The 24960-nt window shown below is 35.4% G+C and overlaps 1 protein-coding gene across 44 annotated transcripts in view; it reads right to left on the bottom strand.

Moving 5' to 3' along the window:
- Nucleotides 1-24960, bottom strand: part of STAU2 (staufen double-stranded RNA binding protein 2) — a 295961-nt gene that overhangs the window by 176355 nt on the left and 94646 nt on the right. For 43 of the 44 annotated variants that reach the window (XM_072734497.1, XM_072734483.1, XM_072734473.1 and 40 more), the window contains 3 exons: nucleotides 6069-6228; nucleotides 4525-4632; nucleotides 1847-2059 (listed from right to left, as the gene is read on the bottom strand). In XM_072734497.1, coding sequence (XP_072590598.1) covers nucleotides 1847-2059; nucleotides 4525-4632; nucleotides 6069-6228 — 481 coding nt within the window. Of the gene's footprint in view, nucleotides 1-1846; nucleotides 2060-4524; nucleotides 4633-6068; nucleotides 6229-10012; nucleotides 10168-24960 lie in introns of those variants that run through there. The other variant, XM_072734510.1, reaches the window with a different exon arrangement.

The following is a 24960-nucleotide window of genomic DNA, read 5'->3' as shown; positions in this document are numbered from 1 at the left end:
AAATTTGCACTGTTAACATTTAATAATAATTACTAACACATTCTGTGTATATTTCAGTTAACACATCACACTCCTATGAAGCAAGTTCAATTATTATTCTTACCTTTATAAATAAAGAAATGTAAGATTAGAAAAGTCAGGTAACTTGCTCAGGTCACAGGTTTTCACAGTCAAAACTGAATCCAAATGTTACATTTTAAGGCAATATCCCACTCCCTGACCACATGGTTAGAGCATATGAATGAAAGTGAGCCCTCAGAACCAATAGGATTCATGATAAGCAGATCTATTTGGCATTTATTTTTAGTCTACCTTACATATATAGTAGAATGCTATTTAAAGGAACATATAACCTACACCTTCTCAGTGAGATGATAGTATTCATTAAGAGATAATGATAGTATTCATTAAGAACATGTGCTTATATAGTCATTTATTATGTAAATGTGTATGTGTGTGTTTTTAAATAAAACAGGTGCAAAAGGCAGAAAATCTATAAAAATACTGGGGTTGTACCACTGTACAATCTAAACAAAAGAAGTTCATTGGAGATAAAATGTACAGTTGACCTTGACTCTTGAACAAGGTTGGAAGAAGTGCCAATGCCCACTCAGTCAAAATGCCCCACTCAGTCAAAAAATCCATGTATAACTTCTTTTTGGTTTTATGTTTTGATTCCCCCAAAACATAACTACAAATAGCCTACAGTTGATCAGAAGCCTTACTAGTAACATATATTTGTATGTTTTATTATATACTATATTCTTACACTAAAGAGGAAAAATGTTACTAAGAAAATCATAAGGAAAAGAAAATATACTTATAACACTGTATTTACCCAAAAAAATCTGCATATAAATGGACTCATGCAGTTCAAACCCATGTTGTTCAAGGGTTAACCATACTTCATTTTTGTAATCCTTGATTTGTAGAGCCTAACCAGAAGTCTGCTAAGTAAGTGACACTGACTTGACAACTGATATGCTGGCAGTTTAAGGCTTACTCTATGAACAGAACTCCAGCTCATGCATGTCATATATATTGAGCACTCATAGGCAGTATCCTGTTCTCCGTGCCAAATCATCTCATTTCTTTTTTTTGATTGTTGTTGTGTTTAGTGTAAACAACCAAAACAAAATCTCCTCCAGTCAAAGAAAGAGTCAAAAAGTGTGTGCTCTATTTTCTTCTTTGGCAAAGGTATGCCATGCCTGAGAGAATAGAAACAAAATAATACCATTTACCTCATAGGGCGGCTATGAGGATTAAATGTGATAAAGTCCATGAAGTGTAAAGACACACAGTGCTTTATATTTACTAGCTGCTACTGCTGTCACCAGCATTAGTATTATTCATATGATTATTACTCTGTAACCTATTATCATTTCATGATATCCCAAGAAATCACTGTATTGCAACCTAGTGTGCAGAAAGAACACAGGACTGGAAATCCTAGAAGTTCAAGTTGCTCCACAGCCCAGGTGAATAAAAGTGAGCAAATTCTTTGAACGTGTTTCATAAAACTTTACTTATAAAAGGAGGGGTAATGTCATCTACCTTATACAGTCCTGATGAGAATTACACTAAAGGTGATTATGAATAAGATAATGTCTTTTAAACCATTAAAAACTACAAATATGGAAGATATCATTATTTCATGAACAAATGCAGGTGTATAAATGTCTAAAAGCAAAACAGAACTGTTACTGATTTATAGTCCAGGGCCAACACTGACTCTAGGACTGTATATAATCCACAGGTTTAGGAGCCTGTCCCACGGAAAAATGTTTACCTATAGTTACCATATTTATAAAGCAAAACTGACCAATATTCACAAGCATACACTTACCTTTACTATTGTTTTAGGGCGTTTTTTAAAAAATAATTTTGGCTTTTCAACCACAGGAAGAGGCGGAAGTTTCTTAAGCTCCTGTAGGACGGTGGTTGCAGCGCGCTTCTTGGAGAGTTTTTTGCTATTTCCCTCTCCTTCTGCAGAGAACTCTCCCACTGACACCCGAGTAACAAAGCTTTTCATATGTGGAGGTCCACTTTCTTTAATAACCTATTAAATATAAATGAAATATTTAACATAGGCACTTAAGAAATGTTCTCATTGCATGAGTCTTTTTTAAGTGTTTGTATCATAATTGAAATTATAAAGAATTATGCCAAAATTATAGATTTCTTTAATAAAATTATGAAGATATTATATAGTGACCATTTATGATACTAATGATGTTAATGAACTGAAGCTGAAAGAACAAAAAAAAAAAAAAACAAATACATTCAATTCACAGTCAAAATTTGTGTTTTACTAGCTTACAATAGGCAATTCTAATTATAGTGACCCAGTTTCTTATGGAACAGAAAATTAAGAATATAAAACACACCACACATTGGATTAGGTACATAGACCATTCAGAACAATAATTTGTATGTAACTGTGTACATCTCTAATTTCTTCTCTATAAGAGTAAGTTACTGAAGTACAAGACTACTTCTTCCTGGAGTTCTCTAGCCCATAAAGCATCCTGCATGTGGAAGCCTCTCAAAAATGACTTATGGGTAAAAATAACCTATTTTTGATGGAGGCCCCAAAGGCTGTTTTATAGAAAAGAATATTTCTTCCTGCGACATGATCTTTAAAAATGCCATAAAAATACTTATTTTTCTACAGTAATGGGTTATGAATCTGTCATCTATGAATGTTCCTAAACCCTGTTTTAATGTGTTCTTTAAACTATGCCAGCCTTTGGAGGAAAGAGGTCTTTCAAAACCTGAATGCTCAAAACTATAGTCTCCTTCAAAATTTTGACCTATAAAAGATACCCTATTTAGTTAAATAGCTTACCATTTAACTTTATATTAAAACTGTCTTCTAGGGACACCTGGGTGGCTCAGCAGTTAAATACCTGCCTTCGGCTTAGGTCATGATCCTGGGGTCCGGGATCGAGTCCCACATCTAGCTCCTTGCAGGGAGCCTGCTTCTCCCTCTGCCTATGTCTCTGCCTCTCTATCTGTCTGTATCTCTCATGATTAAATGAATAAAATCTTAAAAAACAAATTGTCTTCTAATATGAGATACCAATTAGGAAAGGAAAAGGAAAACAACACAGCGTCTCAATAATCCAACATGGTGGGAGATAAGAAATTTATGATAAGCATACTTTCCATGTAATTTGCTAGTTGAAACACCAAACTGTTTATTTTAATTACTTTGATGAATATCTTCCTCAATTAAAAAATATATATATACTGACTTAACAGAGAATACTAAACATCTGAATTTTTATTGCTCACATTAGATCATTATTATGAAAACCAAATATTCTATATGATATGATATTGATGATTCCAAGGATATCTAAGACTTATAAAATTATTCCTATTCATTGTAGCCTTTAAAGGGCTCACGTTCCAATAATTTTTGAGTACATGTAATTACTTTTGATAGGTTTTCTAAATTTCCCCTATCATTTCTTGCTGAGACCAACAGGCCCTCAAGTATATTACATCCTTGTCTTCCTCACTTTGCTGCTTTTAATTTGCCATAAGGTGAGAAATCAGATAACCCAACTGAGGAGAATTGTGTATAAGGAGATGGGTTCTCAGTCAAGGTCAGCTGATCTTGCCAGTGAATAAAACATGGGAGCTTTCTAGTGGGTGAACATCCATAATTTGAAAGATACTCCATAACTGTCTTTGCTTATTTCCTGGGCTTTGCCTACTTTCTAGATATTTGAGTTACAAAATTAGTGACCTCTTAATAAAGGAGGTATTAGAATAATTTAAAACTTTTCCCTTTTAAATTTCACATTTTATAAACACTTTGCGACATGTTTATCTGGTTATAAGTAGAGAGCTGCTTAATTACTTCTTAGTGATTTATTTGTAAAAGTTAAATTTAAACCTATTTTGATTTCACAAACTTAGAAGAATTTAGTAGTAACATATGTCTAAATATTAACTTGAATACTTCCAATTTGATGCTATTAAAAACACCAAACTTTACTACAAATTATCTCATATTCAGAAAATAAATGTTATGATGAAAATTAAAATTGTCATACATACATACATACATTACATACAAATACAGAAATGCCAAGGAGATCAGCAGAAATCCATGATATTATAGTAAGTCCTATTTTCCCCTAAGCCTATATGATTTCATGTTAGAGAGTTTGAACATAAGGAAGCACACTAAGGGGCACCTGGGTCGCTCAATGGTTGAGCATCTGTCTTTGGCTCAGGTCGTGATCCCGGGGTCCTGGGATCAAGTTCCGCATCAGGCTCCCAAAAATTATAGGTAGAGGGAGCCTGTTTCTCCCTCTACCTATGTCTCTGCCTCTCTCATGAATAAATAAATAAAATCTTAAAAAAAAAAAAAAAAAGGAAGCACATTAACTCTTTCAGGATACTAGTTTTCTAAATTTCTAAATTTAAGTATGCCAGTTAATTAATTTATTTATTTTAAATAGTGAGGAGCAGTGTGAGAGAAATGGAAGATCACTACTGAGCACATACCTCAAAACTGACGGGCATATTTCGCTTCAGAGCTATTTCAAACACTAAGCTGATCTCCGATTTATTCGCATCTTTGTCATCATCCATTTCTTTTCCTGATTCGCCATTCTAAATGACAAAAAATAGGATGACAATGGAATCTTTACTTTGTAACAAACTGTAAATATATTTTACAATCAAGAGGTCCTATTTAAAATATACTAAGAAACAAGAAACCAGAGACTATATCTTGTGGATTCCTATAGAACCACTGTAGTTGTAGGATTTGCTGTGAGGCTTTTTGTGATTTAATTTTTAGTGTTTTTTTTACTCAAAGTGGAGGGATAAATGCTGAATGTGGAAATCTTTTACTCAACCATATACTAATTTGAGTTTATACTATGTCCCCAGATTCAATTCTCTTCAGAGATGTCTAACCCCCATCTACACATACACACACTTTCCCTTATATTCTAATATGCTATTTAATCTTCTTTCTAAATTATAGAAAGATTATAGGATGCAAATCAGGGTTTTGGAACTCTCTGTTTGGATCTGGTACCAATTTAGTTACTTACTTACTTCTTCAACACATACTTCAGAAGGGATTCATAGATGTTGATCACAGGGTATTAGAGATAAAAAGATCAAGAGACAGTATTCTTACTGCCAAGAAACTTATGACTTAGTGTGAAAACAGAGAAGCAAACAGGTAAGAGCCCGGTGGCTCAGCAGTTTAGCGCCACCTTCAACCCAGGGCCTGATCCTGGAGACCCGGGACTGAGTCCCACGTCAGGCTCCCTGCATGGAGCCTGCTTCTCCCTCTGCCTATGTCTCTGCCTCTCTGTCTCTCATGAATAAATAAAATCTTTAAAAATATAAAAAAATGAAGTGTACAAGGAGAAAAAAACCTAAAACCTAAGTCGGCCATTTACTAAGATGAATCTCAAAGGGGGAGGACAAGAGATTTGAGGGCATGGGAAATACATGGGTCAAACAGAACAATTTGCAATAACTAAGTGGAGAACTCAATAACAAGGTAACTTAAAAGACATGTCTGAGCTCATACTATTTTGAAATCAATATAGAAAGCAGCTGAAGCCATGGGAATGGGTGCAAATATTCAGATCAGCCTCGATATCCTGGTCTGTAAAATAAAGTAGGACTGAAGAACAAATCCACAAAAATATCTTCCACTTTAAACTCCTTCATTCAAAATTGACACAATGAACCCACTCTCAATAAATGTAGCATTAAATGTAAGGCAAATGAATGCTATTTCTCATCCTTGTTCACATCCCCAAACCCAGTGTTGCCTGAGAAGTAACCTCCATAGGTGAACCAAAGTTCTCAAAGGTAAGGTCATCCTAGGAGGAACACATGAGACTGGTACAACAGACAGGTGCTCTAAGAAACAAATTATAGCAGGTCACTACTCGTAATATTCTTTCCTATCAGAAGAGACTATTTCTTTTATTTATAAAAACGCATTTATTTGTCTTGTCAAAAATCGCACCAGGAAGCTAATAATGAAGAAATGGTCATGTGTGGCAGTAATAACATACCTGAGGTGATTTTTCTGGAATAGGTTCATTCTGCAGTGCTTGGAGGGCTTTCATTGCAGCATTGTGTCTAGCAGCTTGTCGGGTCTTCCCTTCCCCAAAAAACTCATTATTTCCTACAGTCAGCTGAACATAAAATATCTTGGGCATTGGGCAATGATACCTAAAATAAGAAAATTTTAAAAAATATTAATGTTAGTTCAATAAAACCATTCTGTAATTAGTAAAATTTATGTTCTTGAAAATGACAGCAACCATAGAATGTATTATCTTCTCTTATTAATTCCAATAAAGTATTAAACTCACGAACGTATTTATAAAAGGTAAAACAGGAGTCAATATATCTATAGATATATTTCTCCATGAAAAGCATATCATGGAAAAACAGTATTAAACATAATATAGTAAAAACTATTCAATTATATCACAAAAAACTTTTAGTAAGAGTTTTCAGTCAGATTTTGACAGATGGAAGCCAAATGGTGTGGTGCTAAAGGAGAGGAGCCACAGCAGAGGCAGGAGACGATAGAGCCCATTTAGGTGACAGTATGCAGATGACTGTGACTTCAGCAGAAGACAGTATGGCTACACATGGGAGGGGCAGAGAGATGGAGCTACTACTCCCTCCCAAAGGAATAAGAATAAGTACGTTGCTAAGTGATAAAAAGATCAGACTGAACATAAGAAAGAACGGGAAGGTAAGCCAATTCTTAAGCAGACAGGCAATATTATAATAAAATGTACTTAAAGAGAAAATTTTTAGCAGGTTTGTGCTTAACAAGACTGAGGTAAGGAGTCACAACTAGAAAGCAGCTGTGATGCAAATATGAGGGGATAAAAGAGCTAAATGAAGAAAGAACTATTAGAAATTAAGAAGATGCAATTAAAAGGATATGCAATGACACTAAACTGGGTAAGACAGATAATAAATAAGGGAATATGCAGAATATCTGGTATTCTAGTATACTAACATATAGTATATTAGAGATCTAAGTAACACAGAAAAAGAAGGAAAAGTCAGAAGTGTCAGGGCGGTGGGTTTTAGACAGGGTGGCCAGGGAGGGTCTCATTGAGAAAATTACAATTGTGTAAAGACCTAAAATAAGTGAGGAAGGAAGTCACCCAGATATCAGGAGCAGTGCATCTGAGGCAGAGAAAACAGCAAATGCAAAGGCCCTGGGGCAGCAGTGTGCCAAGCACATTCAAGTAATTCAGAAAATGCCTATCTGTCTATATTTGAGAGAATTAAAAAGGAAAGTTAAGAAACGAAAAGAAGTAGCCAGATTCCATAGGGCCTTACCTAGAAATCATTGTAAGGATTTGACTTTTACTCTGAGTGAAGTGGCCAGCCACTAGAAGGTTTGGAAGAGAAGTGACATATCTGACTTGCATTTTGGAGGGATTACCTATTATGCTGAGAACAGACTGTAGGTGAATGATAATGGAAGCAAGAAGACCTAATTGGGGGGGGGGGGTATCCAGGTGGCTCAGTCAATTGACCATTCAACTCTTGATTTTGGCTCAGGTCATGATTTCAAGGTCAGAGGATCAAGCCCCACATTGGGCTCTATGCTCAGCAGGGAGTCTGGTTGAAATTTTCTCTCCCTCTCCCTCTCCCTACCCCCATGCACATGCATTCTCTCTAAATAAGAAAATAAAATCTTTAAATGAAAAAAAAAAAAAGAGAGAGAGAGAGAGCTGATAGGGTTTACCTAAGGATTAGATATAGAATATGAGAGAGGAGTCAAGGATGATCTGAGGGTTTCTCAGCTGAACAAGTGGAAGACAGAGTACCTATATAATGAACTAGTGAAGACTGCAGAAGGATTTGTTTGTTGGGCATGGATATCAGCCGCTCTGGTCTGGAGATGTTAAAATATTCAGCCTGTTTAGACATCCAAGTGGAGATGTCAAATGAATAATCAGATTTCTGAGTCTGGACTCAGGTAAAATGATGACTGAGAACTAAGATCAGTGAACTGGGCAATCCAGCAAAAGGAAATGGATTGATTTTGATGCAATAGTGGATTTACAATGGAATGCCAACAAATTAAGTTAAAAATCACTCCAGTGCTGAAAAATATCTGTTTCCAAGCAAAGAGAAATCCAATTGAAGTCCTACTAAGTTCTGGATGATGACTGGACATCCAAAGAGCAGTGATAAGGCAGACAGAGGCCACTGTGTAAGAATTCAGCAGGCAGATGGGACTAATCAGTGAAGGTTTACAGAAGGTAAAGGACTAGAAAGGTACATCAGCATTGCAGATGCAGGTCTGGGAGGCAGTAATTGAAACCATGTGAGTGGATAAGCACCTGGAAAGGGTAAGTGTAAAGGAACCAAAAAAAAAGAGAGCCTGAGGCTGGGATCTGATTGAGGCCTGTGATCAAAAGGCAGGGGAAATAATAGACGGCAGTGAAGGAGATGAAAGAGGGTCACAGTTAGGAAAGAATTACAGCACAATGTCAGGGTAATCAATAGTGTCAAACGTCATGGAGAAATCCGGGGTATGAGAAAAAAGAGACACTCGCTGTTTCAAATTCTTAAAGTCAGTTTTCTTGGCCCAGTTTTCCATTACTTTGTTTTAAGATAAAATATTTTAAATGTGTTTTTATTATGTCATATGTTCTCATTTTTAATTGGCAAATATAAAAAAGTTAAAGGAAAAAAAATCACTTATGGTGAAAGACTTTTAATATGCAAAGACTAAAAAGCATTAAAAACCACAATCTGTTTTGCTCTTTGATTACATGGAAGGGCACAATCTCCTGCATTCCTGAGGTGCGCTTTCCTATTGTTTCAAATCCCCTTAGTGCAGATATCTTAACGGCCTAGTATCACAAATGCAGGTTATCTTCATTTTGTATATACCGCAAAATTCAGATTTCCACCTACACAGAACTTTGTGGATATTTTTAACTAATTCCACTTTAAAACTTTAAAACATACAACCTGAAATCAGAAATTTACTCCTATATAAGATCTTCTATGGCAAGCTTTCGCCATAGAGCAAATGTTTACAATTAATTATACACTTCTGAAAACAGAGGTCCACAAGTGGAATGCTAACAGACCTTTAACTACAGTAGAGGGAGTGGGCGCCACTATAATCACTAAGGCCTGGTGACAATTACAAAACTCATTTCGGTTTGCCACAGAGACAAACAAAATTTCTGTTCATTATGACTTTACTGGAATATGATGTCATAACACATAACCATACTGAAACAATCTGCTGATTTTCTGACCAAAATATTAATTGCACACTAAAGAGCCCTTGGGGCCTCTTCCTTTCTGGCCATCAAATATGGTTCTATATATGTATATGTGTATGTATGCGGGTACATATGTATATGTGTATTATACTGTATAACTATCAGAGGAGAAATTAGGTTTGTTGTATTTTAACATAAAAAGTAAACTATTCTAGCACTAACAACAGGAAATACCAAGACCAAATGCCTGACTTGTTTCCTTCTATTTCATTCCATCCTCTTACTTAACAATGGTTCTTAATATTCTACCCCATGTGGTTTGATTACTTTATATATCACATATCCTCATATCACTAGGACAATCAAGATGAACCAGAGTACCCTCACTAATGGCACCCAGACTCAAGTATAGGAGAGATGATGCAGAAAGTCTCTTTGTATGCTAGGTCTTGGTCTCTACCTATTTGTTTCCTTTGCTAAAGAAATACTCAAAAGTTTATTAACTTTGAATGTTGATGTGTCTAAGAGAATTTCTTTCCTATTTTTATTTCAAACATTAAGCTCATTTTTGGTAAACTACTTTTAATAAGTCATATGCATATTTCTAAAAATTAGTGGATATTTACCCAATCTTACATTGCTATTCTTGAATGATTTTTCTCAATGAGAATTTTGTGGTGAGTGTTTACATTCCCATAGTGATTACTGTTAAAAGATGAGCCATGAAAACTCACCCATTCAGGCTATTAAAGTTTCAGGTTCAAAGAGCTTCTACCCACAGCCTCCAAAATGTATTTTGCAAAGTGCGATCCCACTCATCAGAATTATCCTCAGTGCTTGTTAAAAATGTACATTCCTGTGCTCCACCCCTGATCTGCTGAATCAGTCTCTGGAGATAGAACAAGAACCTTCACTTTAATAAGATTTCCTGAGGACTCTTTCATACTAAAAGTCTTAGAACCACTGCTCTGAGGTATCACTATAGCCCACAATACAGCTTATGTGATTTGATGATTACTTCAAACTCCACACAAGCAAGGCATACAATCCACATACATTCCTATAGCAATATGATCAGGCTTCCTATCTCCACTTAACCTCACAGCAGCCAGGTGAGAAAGATGTTCCCATGATCACCATGAGCGGGAACAAATGTCCTCAACATAGTTATAAGGAGTCCAACTGAAGTCTATCTAACTTCAGAGCTCAGGAAACTCTTAAAAGGGTCCCTAAAAATCTACTTTATCCTCTACTATTTTTGTGTTGTCATTTGTTTATTAAATTGGCTATGCCCTTGGTAGGCTAGAGAACCTAATGCAAGAGTTCTTTCTAAATCTAAGGTCCACTGATAAGACTTCAGAGGCATTTTACTCAATAGCTGCTGAAACAAACAGAACTCCATAATGAAATCTATCCTAAGTTTTCATGGTATGTCAAGCCAAGCAGGATCAAAAAAGAGACACAACTGAGTTACCTATAAAGAGTGAAAAGTCAGAATAACGGGCATTGTAAATTTTATAAAGGCTGCTTGTAAGGCCTTTCCTCCCCCCATCCTCCCATGCCTCTTTGCCTTCTGTCCACTGGAAGTCTTACAAAAAAGAAACAAAATTTCAAATAAAATGAAATAAAACCTTCACCTTCTTTACATCCCAAAAAAGTCTTTAGATTTGGCCTATCTTCAAGGCATCACAACTCAATACAACAATAAATAAAGGATGTATATTTGGTTCCTTTGAATTAACAACACACTTGACATTACTTATATAGTTTTGTTTTGACTTTTGAGTTAAGGGAAGATTTTACATTCTTGTGTAAGTATTCTTATAAGAATATATATTGTCTTATACTTAGATGTGATTGTTGGTTATAACAAGTTTCTGTATCATATATCCTTACCATCTTCCCTAAGGTTACTTCATTAATGCCCTCTTTGTAGTAGACTCTTTTTGTAGGAGTCTAAACATCTAAAACTCATATGTCCTCCCTACTATTCAGTGAATGCCTTATTCTCTAACATCTCCACTTTCCTAAGTATCATTTTTACAAGGTGAGAAGGACATATTCCAAATAACATGAGAGCTTTTAAAAATTGAAAAATAATTGCCTCATTTTATTTGATAGCATTATTCATAAATCTCAACCCAGCTTAAGCGTTCATATCTACTCTACAGGTTTATGTCTTAAAATATATGAACATGTTATCTTCTCATCTAATAAGGAGAGGCTTTGGATTTCTGTGTTTATTTCTAACATTGACTGAAAACAGAAATGTCACTTAATCTTTCTATCTCAGTTTAGTTTACTTATCTGTAAAATATTTGCAGAATCTATGTTTAAAGACCTCTAAAGGCCAAAACTTAGAATTCATATGACATGTTGATTATTTTGACTCTCTGTACACATTTTGGCACTGCTAAGCATTCTTTTTACTTGCTATAGAAAAATAATAGGTTTTATCATAAAGCTATAAAATAGTCCTTGGCACACTTTCAAGCTTGTATGTATATAAAATGTCTGATAGGAGAGGGTTCTTTCTCTATTCACATCTATAAATTTGAAAATATATCTTTTATGGGATCTAAATGGTAAATCTTGAGGAATTTCAAAAATTAGGACTTATTAAAAAAGATTCACAGAGCAGCTAAAAATAAGCTTTAAATTAAAGAAGGTAGGGATAATCTATTCTATTTGTAGAACTATTATAATTATGTTTAAAATGCCCAGGGGGAAAAAACAAAAAGATATACTAAAAACTGAGATAGGATGCTTTAAAGTGATGGAATTATAAATGATGTTCTCGTTCATAATTCAAATTTTTAAAAATAATATGGTTGTACTGGAGAATAAACCAAAAAAAAAAAAAAGAAAAAAAAGAAAAAGAGAGAGAGAGAGAGAGAAAGGGAAAAAAATAAGTGATATAAGTCTAGTCCCCATCAAATTAAAGGTAAATCTGTGTTCCAAATATAAATTTGATAAATTAGATGACATGTGGAACACAGGATATAATCCACAAGAGTAAATAATCTGTACTGTGTCACTGATACTAGTACCACAAAAAGACTATGGAAAGCATAGCATGTTATTAAAGAGCCCCATTTTGTAAATACACAATCACTACTCTCACTCCTACACTTTGATCCAGCATAAACCTATTCTTGCCCCTTCCCTAAATAAATATCTAGATAAATCATCAACACCATTATCACCATTACCATTATGATGATTACAACAAAACATACAAGCACTCACTGTGTGTCAAGCACTATTCCAAGCACTGTACATACTAAGTATCTCAGTCACCGTAACAAGCCGAACTTCATTTTACATGTCAGGAAATGAGGAAGAGATATTTAACTTGCCCAAAGCCACTCCCCTTGAGCTAACATTTAAACCCAAGCAGTCTCACTCCAGAGCCCATGGTCATAACCTCTACACGATGCTGTCTCTGCATAAGCTAGATAAATGAGCACCGTGAACTGCAGAGGTACTACGAACTACAGAAAGGTCATACCAGACTTGGCATTTAAGGCAATTTAAGCCAAACAAGACATAAGAGACCAATGGTCACACTGATTACCAAAGAGAAATCTTGGGGGCACTGGTAAGTCCAGGAGACCAAGTTGACTACACCCCTCTCTCTTCTTGGCTACTCCTCTTAACTCCTCTCTCTCATTCTTTGTCTCCTCTCTTAACCTTTTTGAAGACCATGCTTAACTGTTGATGTTCCATTAGGGTATTGCAAACCAAAAGCACAATGACATACTACTTCACACCCACTTGGATGGCCATAGTCGGGCAGCCACTATGGGAAAAAGTCTGGCAGTTCCTTAAAAAAAGGTAAATAGAATTACCATTTGACCCAGCAATCCCATTCCTATATAAATTTTAAAAGAAAAATAAATTTTAAAAAAATTTTTGTTAAGGTACTGAGAGGCGCCTGAGTGGTTCAGTTGGTTAAGGATCTGACTGTTGATTTCAGCTTAGGTCATGATCTCAGGGCCCTGAGATTGAGCCCTGCCTTGGGCTCTGTGCTGAGTGTGAAGCCTGCCTGAGATTCTCTCTTCCTCTCAAAAAATAATTTAAAAAAAAAAAAGACACTAAAACAAAAATGTGTATACAAATGTTCACAGCATTACCCATAAATAGCCAAAAAGTGGAAATAAACCAAAGGCCCATCAACTAATGAATAAACTAACTGCAGTATATCCATACCATGGAATACTGTGTAGCCATACACAGGAATGAAGTACTGATACCTGGTATAATGTAGATTAACTTGGAAATTGTGCTATGTGAAAGCTAGACATAAAAGACTACATAATGTATAATTTCATTTAGATGAAATGTCCAGAATAGGCAAATCCATAGAGACAAAGGTAGATTAGTGGTTGCTAGGGGCTGGGAAGAGAGAAAATGGAGAGCAACTATTAATGGCTATGAGGTTTCTTTTAGAGGTGATGAAATGTTCTAGAATTAGATAGTGTTGATCACTGCACAACAATGTGAATGTAGTAATTCACAGCATACAAAATTATACACTTTAGTAAAAATGGTATATTTTATGTTATTGCAAATTTTACCTTAATAACAAAGTTTAAAAAAAAAAATCCTCATTCTCCCTGGGGATCAATCTTCTCATAGACAAAACAGTCTTCCTAGGTGATCTCAACTATTCCTATTTACATTTTTGGCAGACTCCCAGAAATTAGCCTATCCAGTGGGGGGAGGACAGCCCTCCCTGCTGCACTCTTGGAAATTAATGACCTGGTCTTCTCTTGCCCTTGTTTGAGTGCCAGGGAATATGTGAATTAAATTAATCAACAGATATTTATTAAGGGCCTAATTCATGCCATGAACTATTTTAGTCACTCCGGATGGTGGACTGCCCTCGGGAGACAATCAACAAATAAAACAGTATCAACTGGCAAGATGAGCTAGAAGAAAAGTAAAGTGGAGTAAGAGAACAGAGTAATAAGAGATCCTTTATGAAGTGATGTTTGAATAAAGAGGTGAAAGGAGTGAGAATTCCACACATATGAATGGCTGTAGGGGTAAAAAATGTTCCAAGCAAATGGGATAGCAAGTACCAAGGCCCTGTGGAGGTAGCATACTGTCATTTAAAAAAAATAAAATAAAAAATAAAATAAAAACAGGAAGTATTCTTGTATCTGGAAAGCAGTGAGTCAAGAGGTAAGTGGTAGGAAACTAGGTCTGAGAAGTAGCCAGGCAGCAAATCAGAATTCAATTCAACATGTGGTTAGAGCCATGAGAGGGTTTTAATCAGGGAAGTGCCATGGTCTAATGTATTATATGTTTCTCATTGCTGTTTGCCCAAAGAGGAGGCAAGAAGAGTACTTCTGGCAGGCCACCGCATATAGGTAACTCATCTCTGAAAACAGGAGGCTGAACTGCCAAGGAGAATACAGTAGGATTGCAGGCAATGCTGAAAGTCCACATAAGGACTGTGGTCACTATTTCAAGATGGGACCAGTTGGCATAGTTATGTTTTTCTATAGCTTCCTGGGTACAAGTGCAGACTCAGAGGAGCTGAACTTAATCAGTTATTTCTGACAAGTATTGTTCAAGCTGGGAGATACTGGAGAACACAGGAATTAAGTGACAAGAGACCCGTGGGAAATGAGGGAGAAACTCCAGTGAAACACAGACGCATGGACTCTGCAGGTCAGTAAAGCTGCAACCACCCTGGAGGTTCTGCTCAATGTTCTCCCGAAGCACAGGTAACAGAGGACACCCCTGACCCCTGCCATTTCCTGCCATCCCACTGGATAGATGGCATGTAGCAGAAGCTGCAAAGGATGCCTCCTGGTGGTGGCTGACAAGCAGAGCAGTTTTGAAAGTGCTTCCACTCTAACTGTACAGAGGGTTCTTGGCAGAGCAATCTGGTGGGGGGGGCTCACCTTCCAGAGAGTGCTGCCACTATATCCCTCCAGGTACTGCAGTACACCCTCTGAGATGGGTAAATAACTGGCAGCACAAACAGCACTGTGGAAACTAACAGTAAGTTAGGAGTGACAGCACAGGATGGGGGTGCGTTTCTAGGGGCAATGTTTCTAAAGTGTGGGTCCCCCTGGTGGGGCCTACAACACTGTGAAAAATCCTGATTCAAGGCTGACACAACCAGACCCTTCATGTGGAGTACAGGAGTCTGCATAACTACCAAACAGCCTCAGTGATTTTTAGACTAGCTAAAGACCCTGGGTCGTCGTCTTCTCCCTTTTCTGTGAATATGAAAGCTTTTATTCCTGAATACTAACTTTGTATTCATCTCCCTTAATGAATTCTCTTGCCTCTAGTAGGTGTTTAGTTGATTCTCTTGATCTTTCTAAATAAACAATTATATTTGTTCTGCCAAAAAAAGGTGACTTTTCATATTTTTTCATATTTCTTTCCAAACTTTATCCTTTTCTTCCCCTAATTGCATTGAGCCAAACCTCTAAAATACTAAATAGTTGGTAACGGATGCTCTTGTCTTGTTTCTCACTTTCTGGGAAATGTGGCTAGTACGTCATTAAGCATAATGCTGGCTCCTGGGTTGGGTTGGTATAGGAAGGGAATGTGTGTGTGTGTGTGTGTGTGTGTGTGTGTCAGAGAGAATGTATGTTCATCAATGTGTATATAGTTTACAATGTTAAAGTATTCATAATATATTGAGTTTTCAAAGTCAAGAATGAATTTTTAAGTATCTTTTCAGCATTTGTGTAGTTAACAATTTTTACTTTTCATCTTTTAATAAGGTGAATTTTATTAACCTATTCTCTAATAGTGAAACAATTTTGCATTCTTGAAATAAATTCCACTTGGTCGTGCTGGTTCTTCTTTCAATGAATTGCCAAATTCTGTTTGCTAATATTTTAATTAGAATTTTTCCATTAATATTTTATAAATAATATTGATCTGAAGCTCTGGCCTTTCTTGTTGTTGTTGTTTAACTGGCATTGTTGAGCTAGACAGTAAGGCTAGTTTTGATTGCCCCAAATAATGTGTTTCCTATTTTTCAAAGGTTCAGTAAAATTCCTCTATGATATCATCTAGTCCAAGTGCTTTTAAGATGTTAGGGGGAGATAATGGTAACTAGCTATTTGACTAATTGTCCTTTTAGTTCTACAGCAATTGATCTTTTTTGGTAGTTTATATTTTCTTACAAAATCACCCAATTCATTCAGGTTCGGAAATAGTTTTCCGTTAGTTGAAAAGAAAGTAGTCCTTTATGAGAATTTTCATTTCCTATGCGTCAGGCTTCCTACGTCATCAGAATATATTTTATATATTTGCGCTTTGCATTTGCATTTGTTTGCCTTGATTAGATTATATATAAGTACTTTATTGGTTCTTCCTAAGGACAACATATTGGATTCTGCATATTTTTTTTCTATTATTCGTCTGTTTTCTAATCTATTTCTACATACGTTTTCCTCTCAGGCTTATTTTGTTGTTTTTTCTAACTTCTTGTGCTGGATACATAATTGATTTTCATGGATCTATTAATATAGATAAAGATTACTGAATCTGCCCTCTCACAGGCTTTGTACTGTAATATGTTCAAGAGAGAAATACACTATACAGTGTTTCCTAAATATTTTTGGTAACAAAAAACCCTGGTTAGTGACCCATAATGTGTATTCTATGAAACACACCTTGGGATATGCTATTGTAGGCATTATGCCTTATTAAGAGTCTGTATATTCTACAGGTTACTTAGTTTAATCTGCTAGCAGCTTTTTATCTTGAATATAATAAAGATTACTTAACATTTTAAAAAATACAATTAGAAATGTTTATCAAGTACTCTTTATAAACTTGGGATAAATAAGCCCTGAGAGACAGAATGAATAGAGGAAAAGATTTTTCTATTTACAGTAAGATCAACTGGATTTATGTTCCAACTACTAGATCTGTAAGCACTTTGGGTTAAGAGGACGTAGTTCTCTCAGACTTATGAGTGATAGAAAGAATTTGTCTGTATCAATATTTTCAACCTTATTCAAGTGACAAAGCAGAAAGAAATTATTGTATTTTTCATGAAATCATACTATATCTGTGTATTTTCAAATGTGTGTGTGCATTTGAAGTGCACTCTGAACTTCAAAAATATTAGTAAAATGTTTTAAAGAAATACAATTTTAAGTGTTTAAGTGTTTAATATGTATTCACTAAATACTACATGCTAGTAGTCTAATGGCAGATTCCTAAATTTAGAAAATTGAGTGCAGTGGGCAAAAGGTTAAAAAAAAATTATTTTTAACATTTTATTTATTTGACAAAGAGAGAGAGAAAGAAAGAGTATATGCAGGGGGAATGGCAGAGGGAGAAGGAGAAGCAGATTCTCCACTGAGCAGGGAGCCACAAGTAGGGCTCTATCCCAGGACCTCGGGATCATGACCTGAGCTGAAGGCAGATGCTTAACCAACTGAGCTACCCGGGTACCTCCAACAAAATGGTTCCTGGAATTGGTTCTAGAAAATATTTAAATGATATGTTTCCTCATTAACTTAAATCCAAAAGTATATGCCTTTGAGAAGCTTAAACTAAATACATATATATGTATTAGACTGTATTTTTAGAAGACGTTTCACACCCTTCTTGGATAAATTAATTTTGTAATGTCTAGAATAAGATTCCAATAGATGATTGTGTAGAATCTTCCAAGAGCTTTAGAAATTGTTTGCTTTGTTACAATGTCCAACCCAGACATCTATTCCAGTGCCTTTGCTGATCAGAATTCACTATCAACTTTGGATGCTTGCCCACTTCAAATACTCCCAAAAGTAAGGAGACATTACATCAGCGGTACTGGAGAAAGATTAATGTGCTTTGTTTGGAGATGTAAATGGTAATTATATTTATTGCATATTTCTAGTACTTAGTTTTTTTTTTTCTTGAATCTAAGTGAATCTAGTTGTACATTTGCATATAGTTTAATAATAACAATAATGTGTAGTTAACAGATATTCATTGGAGTATAAAAAACTTAACTTGGCATTTTCCCAGCTAATTGTTTTTACAGCTTGACTTCACTTTTGCATTAGCTACATTCATAAAAAGGTTTACATAAAGCAAATATTTTCATACTAAATCCCATTTTCCCACTGTTGCCCAATACTAAATCTTGAGTTGTATTTCTATAAGAAAATGTTGGCTCCAACACATCATAAAAATTATAATTAAACATCTACATGTATGCCAAGGGACAGATACATTTAATCAATTATTTTATAAAATACATTTTATCTTTTCACCTGCAATAAAAATTAAACAAATGGATTAAACAAATGGATAACCATGTTTCATATTCCCACAATCATTTTTTTTTTTAAATACAGAATTTTGGGTGACTTCCATAGAAGCCAAAAGTGGAAATATAATTTATTAGCTGGATTGCCACATGGAAATATGTTGTCAGATTCAAGCAATACAAGTAGTATCAGATTATTGATAATAATCTTCTAAGGATCTTAAAAATATCTTCTGCTCATGGTAATATGCTTTTGACATTTTATTATAATCCATACCAGATGATTTATTGGAATTATACAGATCATTCGGAGCCAATACCATTTTCTGACTCAAAACTACTTTTCAGAGAAATGGGGAAAAGGGCCTGATCAACTACCTGGATCTTTTTGCAATATAAAAAGTTACTTTTGCTAAAACAAAAGAGTACCTGGGAATTTCAGAAAACTCTTCTACTTTTAACTACAATTACTTTGAGATAATGCTAATTAATTTAAAGTAATTTAAATTATTTTTTTTTCTGCATAAATCCTCTGGGGCATACTACATGAAATGCAATTATCTATGCTCTCCTTTTCCTGTACTGCTGCAGATAATCTGGGTATGCTTTTCATCAGTAAGTCCGTGTGAATTCTGTCTTATTCCAGGATGTACACTAAGCTGAGAACATTAGAACTTCATCTTTGCCTCTCAGGGAAAATACCTGTACCTGAGGCACAATCATGGCAACAAGTAAGACAGTACTGGTAAAAATATGACACTGATATGCAGTCTACCATACATGGAAATAGGTTGAGTGATACTTAGTATGAAAGGCTAACAGTTCTAACCTCTGATATGATTCCTATGAACAAAATGAATAAGGGGTGCGTGGGTAGCTCAATCAGTTAAGCATCCAACTCTTGATTTCAGCTCAGGTCATGATCTCAGAGTCAAAAGAGCAAGCCTCAGAAACAAAAACAAAAACAAAAACAAAAGAGCAAGCCTCATGTTGGACCTGTGCTCAGGGGGAGTCTGAGATTCTCTCTCTGCCTCTCTTTCTCCCCCTCCCCATACTCACATGCGCACTCTCTCTCAAATACATAAAATATTTTTAAAAATTTTTGATCAAGAGAATGAGTTTTAATCATACTGCAAATTCTTCTCTGTGAGCAAAATAATTTTTAAGAAGATTCTTAAATAAGTCTGTCATGATTTTCTAGTATTCCCAAAGAGTAGATGTTTACATGAGTTAGTACAGTACAGCAGAAAAAGCATTAGCTTTGAAAACATATAATCTTAGGCTGGAAGGCCAGCTCAATCCTTCACTGGCTGCGTAAACCTGGGCAAATCACACACTATGTCGGATAATAATAGGAAATCATTAATTGTTTGCCTTCCTGCTTCCTTGGCAATTACGCCATCATTCTTCCTAAACATCCACAATGTTTCTATGATGCTTGAGCACCTCTTGTGCTTTTTGTTATTCCCTATAAATAACATTGGGACTTTGCCACCAGCTCCTCAAACCTAGCAACCATGCCACTGTCTCCATAGTATTATGTCTGCTTGGGGGAGGTCCAGGAAAGGGCTGCAGTTATGCTAGTAGATCTTTAGCTTTTCAATTCCCACACCTTGTGGCATTCCCTGTCAGTGCTCATACCACCCGAAGGAGACTACTTTGTGCTCTCTAGGAAAATTAGCGTTTGGCTCATCAATCATTCAAGAAGTCAATACATTTTAAAATATCAGGCAATGTTCAGAAGATACATTGATAAGTCAGATATTAGGAAAACCAGCAAAAACCAACTAAATAAACCTTCAGATAAATTTAATGTAAAAATAATGAATAATGTTAATTTATCCATAATTTTTTAAATTCTCTTTGTCGTGTGTCTTAAAAGACATCTATTTACATGTTTGGGGTTATGTTCTATCTCTGTAGACTATTTTATGACCTGCCGGTCAACCACAGTGTAGGAGTCTAGTAACACTTTTATCTTTGGAGAAGTGCATCTTGACCAGAGAATGTGAGAATGTCAACAAATAATAAGGAAATAAAGAAAGCAAGAGGGTCAAGGTTGTGCTAACTGAAGCCAAGAAAAAGCCTGGGAAATTAATGAATAAAATCCTCCCAGGAAACCCAAAATGAGAAAAGCAGCAATCCATGATAAGAATAATACCTGAGACAAGTATGTAGTCTAAACTGCCTAAGATCTAAATCTTACTAAAAGAGAATAGTAAAACACTTGAAATTACTCATTTTCATTTCAACAAGAGAAAGGAGAGATGAGAAAGAGAGAGAGAAAAGGCATGTAAGCAAACAAGAGTGAAAAATACTTGATGATATAAGGCATGATATTAAGATCATTCTACTCTATTAGACTATTGAAACTCAACATATAGAACTTACTTGGACTTAAGAAAGATCACATATAAGAGTTTTATTTTTGTTTTAAAACAGGGTATGTAGACAACTAGTAAGTTTAATACAGTAAAAAAAATCTCTTGCTGCCTTTACTGATTTGGAGAAAGCCTTCCATATATTCTTAATAAGACAGGATGTCAAGCAAAATCAAAAAGTCATTCAAACTAGTGTGTATATGGTTCCAGAAGTATTTGAGGAAGCAACATGGAGAATTCCAAAAACTTGAGACCCACATGGGAGTAAGTAAGAATGCATCTTGAGCAAATTTTACTTATTATTCTTTTTTGTTATTCTCCTGAAAAAGTCACGCAAGAGAAGAAGAGTTTCCACATAAGACTCTACAACCTTATTTGAAGAGGATGAGACTTCTTTGAGACAAGGAGAGAAATCTGCAATGTAATCTGAGATTGTAAGACCCTGAGAATGCCAAAGCAGGAGAGTGATCAAGACTGACAGGAGCAGGACTATGTAATCTCTCAGGAAGCAAAATCACCCCATACATGCATAAGGAATTCTGGCCAGAAACTGAACACTTTCATGCTGGTGAACTTATGATGAAGTCAACTGGGTGAAGAGCTAAACTTATAAACTTAGTTGTCATTTGACTCTTGTTTTATCAAAATGTAATTCTAATAAAATCAAAATAAGTATATTCTTTCATTTCTCAAGTTTAAGAAGGACAGGACTCAGCTGCAAATGTTAACCCTGTATCAGACCATATAATTTCTTTAATAAAGCAAAGAGTTTAGAGTAAATGATTCACACACTATTCTGGGAGCACCCAGGCTCTGAGCTCAGGAGGGATTCTGCTTGAGATTCTCTCCATCTGCCCCTCCCTCTGCTCTCTTATTCTCTCTGTTTCTCTCAAATAAATAAATATTATTAAAAAAAAAAAAGAAAAGAAAAGAAAAAGAGAGACAATGTTTAAACTTTCCCTGATTCAGCACTTCCCAAACCTCTAAGAATAGAAGAAACAGACTCCCCTCTTTTTTCAAATAATAGCCTTTCTACCCCAAGAGAGACTAGTATTTGCAGGTACTGAATTTTTTTATATCATTTTTTGATTAATTAAACCAACTAAATACAGTAAGAATATGACTTCAGTCATCTGAAATACTGTTTTTAAAAAAGAGTCCATCAGAGTAACTTCAAATATAACTGCAATTTCACTGGCCGTTTAACACAATTACATCCACTAAAATTCTAGACTTAATATTTTCCAAAACATTCTTAAATGTTGTCACTATCCCATGGTTTATTTATTTAAAAACTCTTCGTTGGGTACCTCTGACATTCCTGGGTAAATTGAATGAAATTAACCACCTTTGAGAACACAAAAACTATTTGTTGAGCATACAAATGATTTTCAAAAGAAAAAGCCACAATATATTTTTTAATTCCTAAAAATTGCTCTGAATTATAACTGTTATTCTGATGAAAAAACAGAATAATAGAATTGGAAATTTTTTTTACATAAAGTTCAACTAATGTTATTTAGAATACCCATTCTGGTGTTATAGTTTAATATAGAAAATCTTTTCTACGTGATGATATATGAATTTTACTAGTTCCTTCAAGTCTTGGGTTCCTTTAAGCTTTAAATCCTCTTACCAACCTACTTTAATACTATATTTTATTCCATTTATCTTTGTACTTACACCAACAAAGGGGTAAGACCACAATTTGTGAATACTCAGAAATTCTGTAATCATGGAGATTGTGTGTGTTTCTATGCTCTGTGAAGAGAGGTCATGATCCTAGTTTCATTTATATTAACAAGGAGAATTATGAAAAGATGTAAGACAGGCGCGTGGGTGGTGCAGTAGGTTAAGTGTCTGACTCTTGGTCGTGAGATCAAGCCCCGAGTTGGTCTCTGCACTCAGCACAGGATCTGTTTAAGATTCTCTCTCTATCACTCTGCTCCTTTCCTCCGCCCCTCTCTCAAATAAATATATAAATCTTTTTTAAAAAATCTGGGAAAGGAATGAGATGCTAAAATGAAAAATATGGAAGTCTAGCTACAGTTGGCTAGTTTTCTTCCTCATAAGTGAAGTGTTAATAGTAAGGGGTTAATGAGCCATACATGGTACGTATTCTCTACAACCCTCTCAGATTACCCAGGATGATAATATGTATTACAAATGAACTAAATATTAAATTGAAGAGATGTTTAAGCACCTCAGAGGTATCTACATATTTCAAGCTGATTCTTAACTTCATTTTGTAGGTAACTTTGAACAAGACAGCCATAATTTCATTATTCTTGCTCTGGTTTGATATTACTTCTATTTCTAGTAAACCATAAAATTTACAAAAAGAAAGAAATTAATCTGCAAAACTATTCCTATACTTGAAAACAAAAATGAAATCAATTCTCTTAAGAGACAAGAAAAGGGACGCCTGGGTGGCTCAATGGTTGAGCACTGCCTTTGGCTCAGGGCGGAGTCCCAGGGTCCTGGGATTGAGTCCCGAATTGGGCTTTCTGCATGGAGCCTGCTTCTCCCTCTGCCTGTGTCTCTGCCTCTCTCTCTGTGTCTCTCATGAATAAATAGATGAAGAGAGAGAGAGAGAGAGAGAGAGAGAGAAGAAGAAGAAGAAGAAGAAGAAGAAGAAGAAGAAGAAGGAGGAGGAGGAGGAGGAGGAGGAGGAGGAGGAGGAGGAGGAGGAAAAGGAGGAGGAGGAGGAGGAGGAGGGTGAAGGAAGAAGAAGGAAGAAGGAAGAAGAAGGAAGAAGGAAGAAGGAAGAAGGAAGAAGAAGGAAGAAGAAGGAAGAAGAAGGAAGAAGAAGGAAGAAGAAGAAGAAGAAGAAGAAGAAGAAGAAGAAGAAGAAGAAGAAGAAGAAGAAGAAAGCTACCAAACACAATACATAATAGAATCTTAAACTAAACCAGTAGCAACATTCAAATTAAAGAGGTAAAGTAGTCTAAGAATATTTACTCTAGCTGAGTTAGGAAAAAAACAAGTATTGATTCATTTGGTCAACTAAAAGTAAGAATATTATTCCACTGCTTAAGTGATCATTTGAAATAATTATTTACAAAAATTAGTCTACCAAAGTCAACTTCAAATATAATAGTTTTCCCCACAAATCAAGTATATGGGGAAAATATACAATTATTCCAAATTTTGATTATTCTACAAAGAAATGCTTCTCAAATCCATGTGCTTCCCATCACAATAAATGACAATATATACGGTTTACTGATCAATAGGAAAAAGGAAAGAAACTAATTGAAATTAAAACAAAACATATATCTTTTACCAGAAAAAAGAGGAAGAGAATCAGGAGGAACAAGTAAATGTAAATTATTAGAAAATATTTTAGAGAAATAGATATACATAAAACTCAGTTCCCCATATTTCATATATTTAAACTTAAAAATAACCCCATAAACTCTAGTACCCATTAATCTAGATCAAGATCAGCAAATTTTTTTCTAAAAGAGCCAGATAGTAAATATTTTAGGCTTTGCAGGCCATACAGTTTCTGTCACAACTACTCAACACTGCTGTCATAGTGTGAAAGGAGCCCCAGACAATATATAAATAAAGGAGTGTGGCTGTGCTCCAGTAAAACTTTACTTACAGTTACTGAAATCCAAAGTTTGTAATAATTATCACACATCACAAAATATTATTCTTCTGTTGGTTTTTTTTTTTCAGTGATTTTTAAAAGGACAACCTTAGGGGTACCTGGGTGGCTCAGGGGTTGAGCGTCTGCCTTCGGCCCAGGTCATGATCCCGGGGTACTGGGATTGAGCCTCACATCGGGCTCCCCACAGGAAGCCTGCTTCTCCCTCTGCGTATGTCTCTGCATCTCGCTCTATGTCTCTCATGAATGAATAAATAAAATCTTTAAAAAATAAATAAATAAGGCACAACCTCAGATTGTGGGCCATACAGAAACAGGCAGCAGATGCGATTTGGCCTGGAGGCTGAAGTACTGGAAGAGTGGTTATTACTTATACTTTCTAAATGCTCTTTTTAATAATAGAATATAAATAATATTACTTTTTTACTATAC

The sequence above is a fragment of the Vulpes vulpes genome, chromosome 13 (assembly GCF_048418805.1).
Source record: "Vulpes vulpes isolate BD-2025 chromosome 13, VulVul3, whole genome shotgun sequence".
Classification (NCBI taxonomy): Eukaryota; Metazoa; Chordata; class Mammalia; order Carnivora; family Canidae; genus Vulpes; species Vulpes vulpes.
This window is presented reverse-complemented; position numbering and strand designations above follow the sequence as displayed.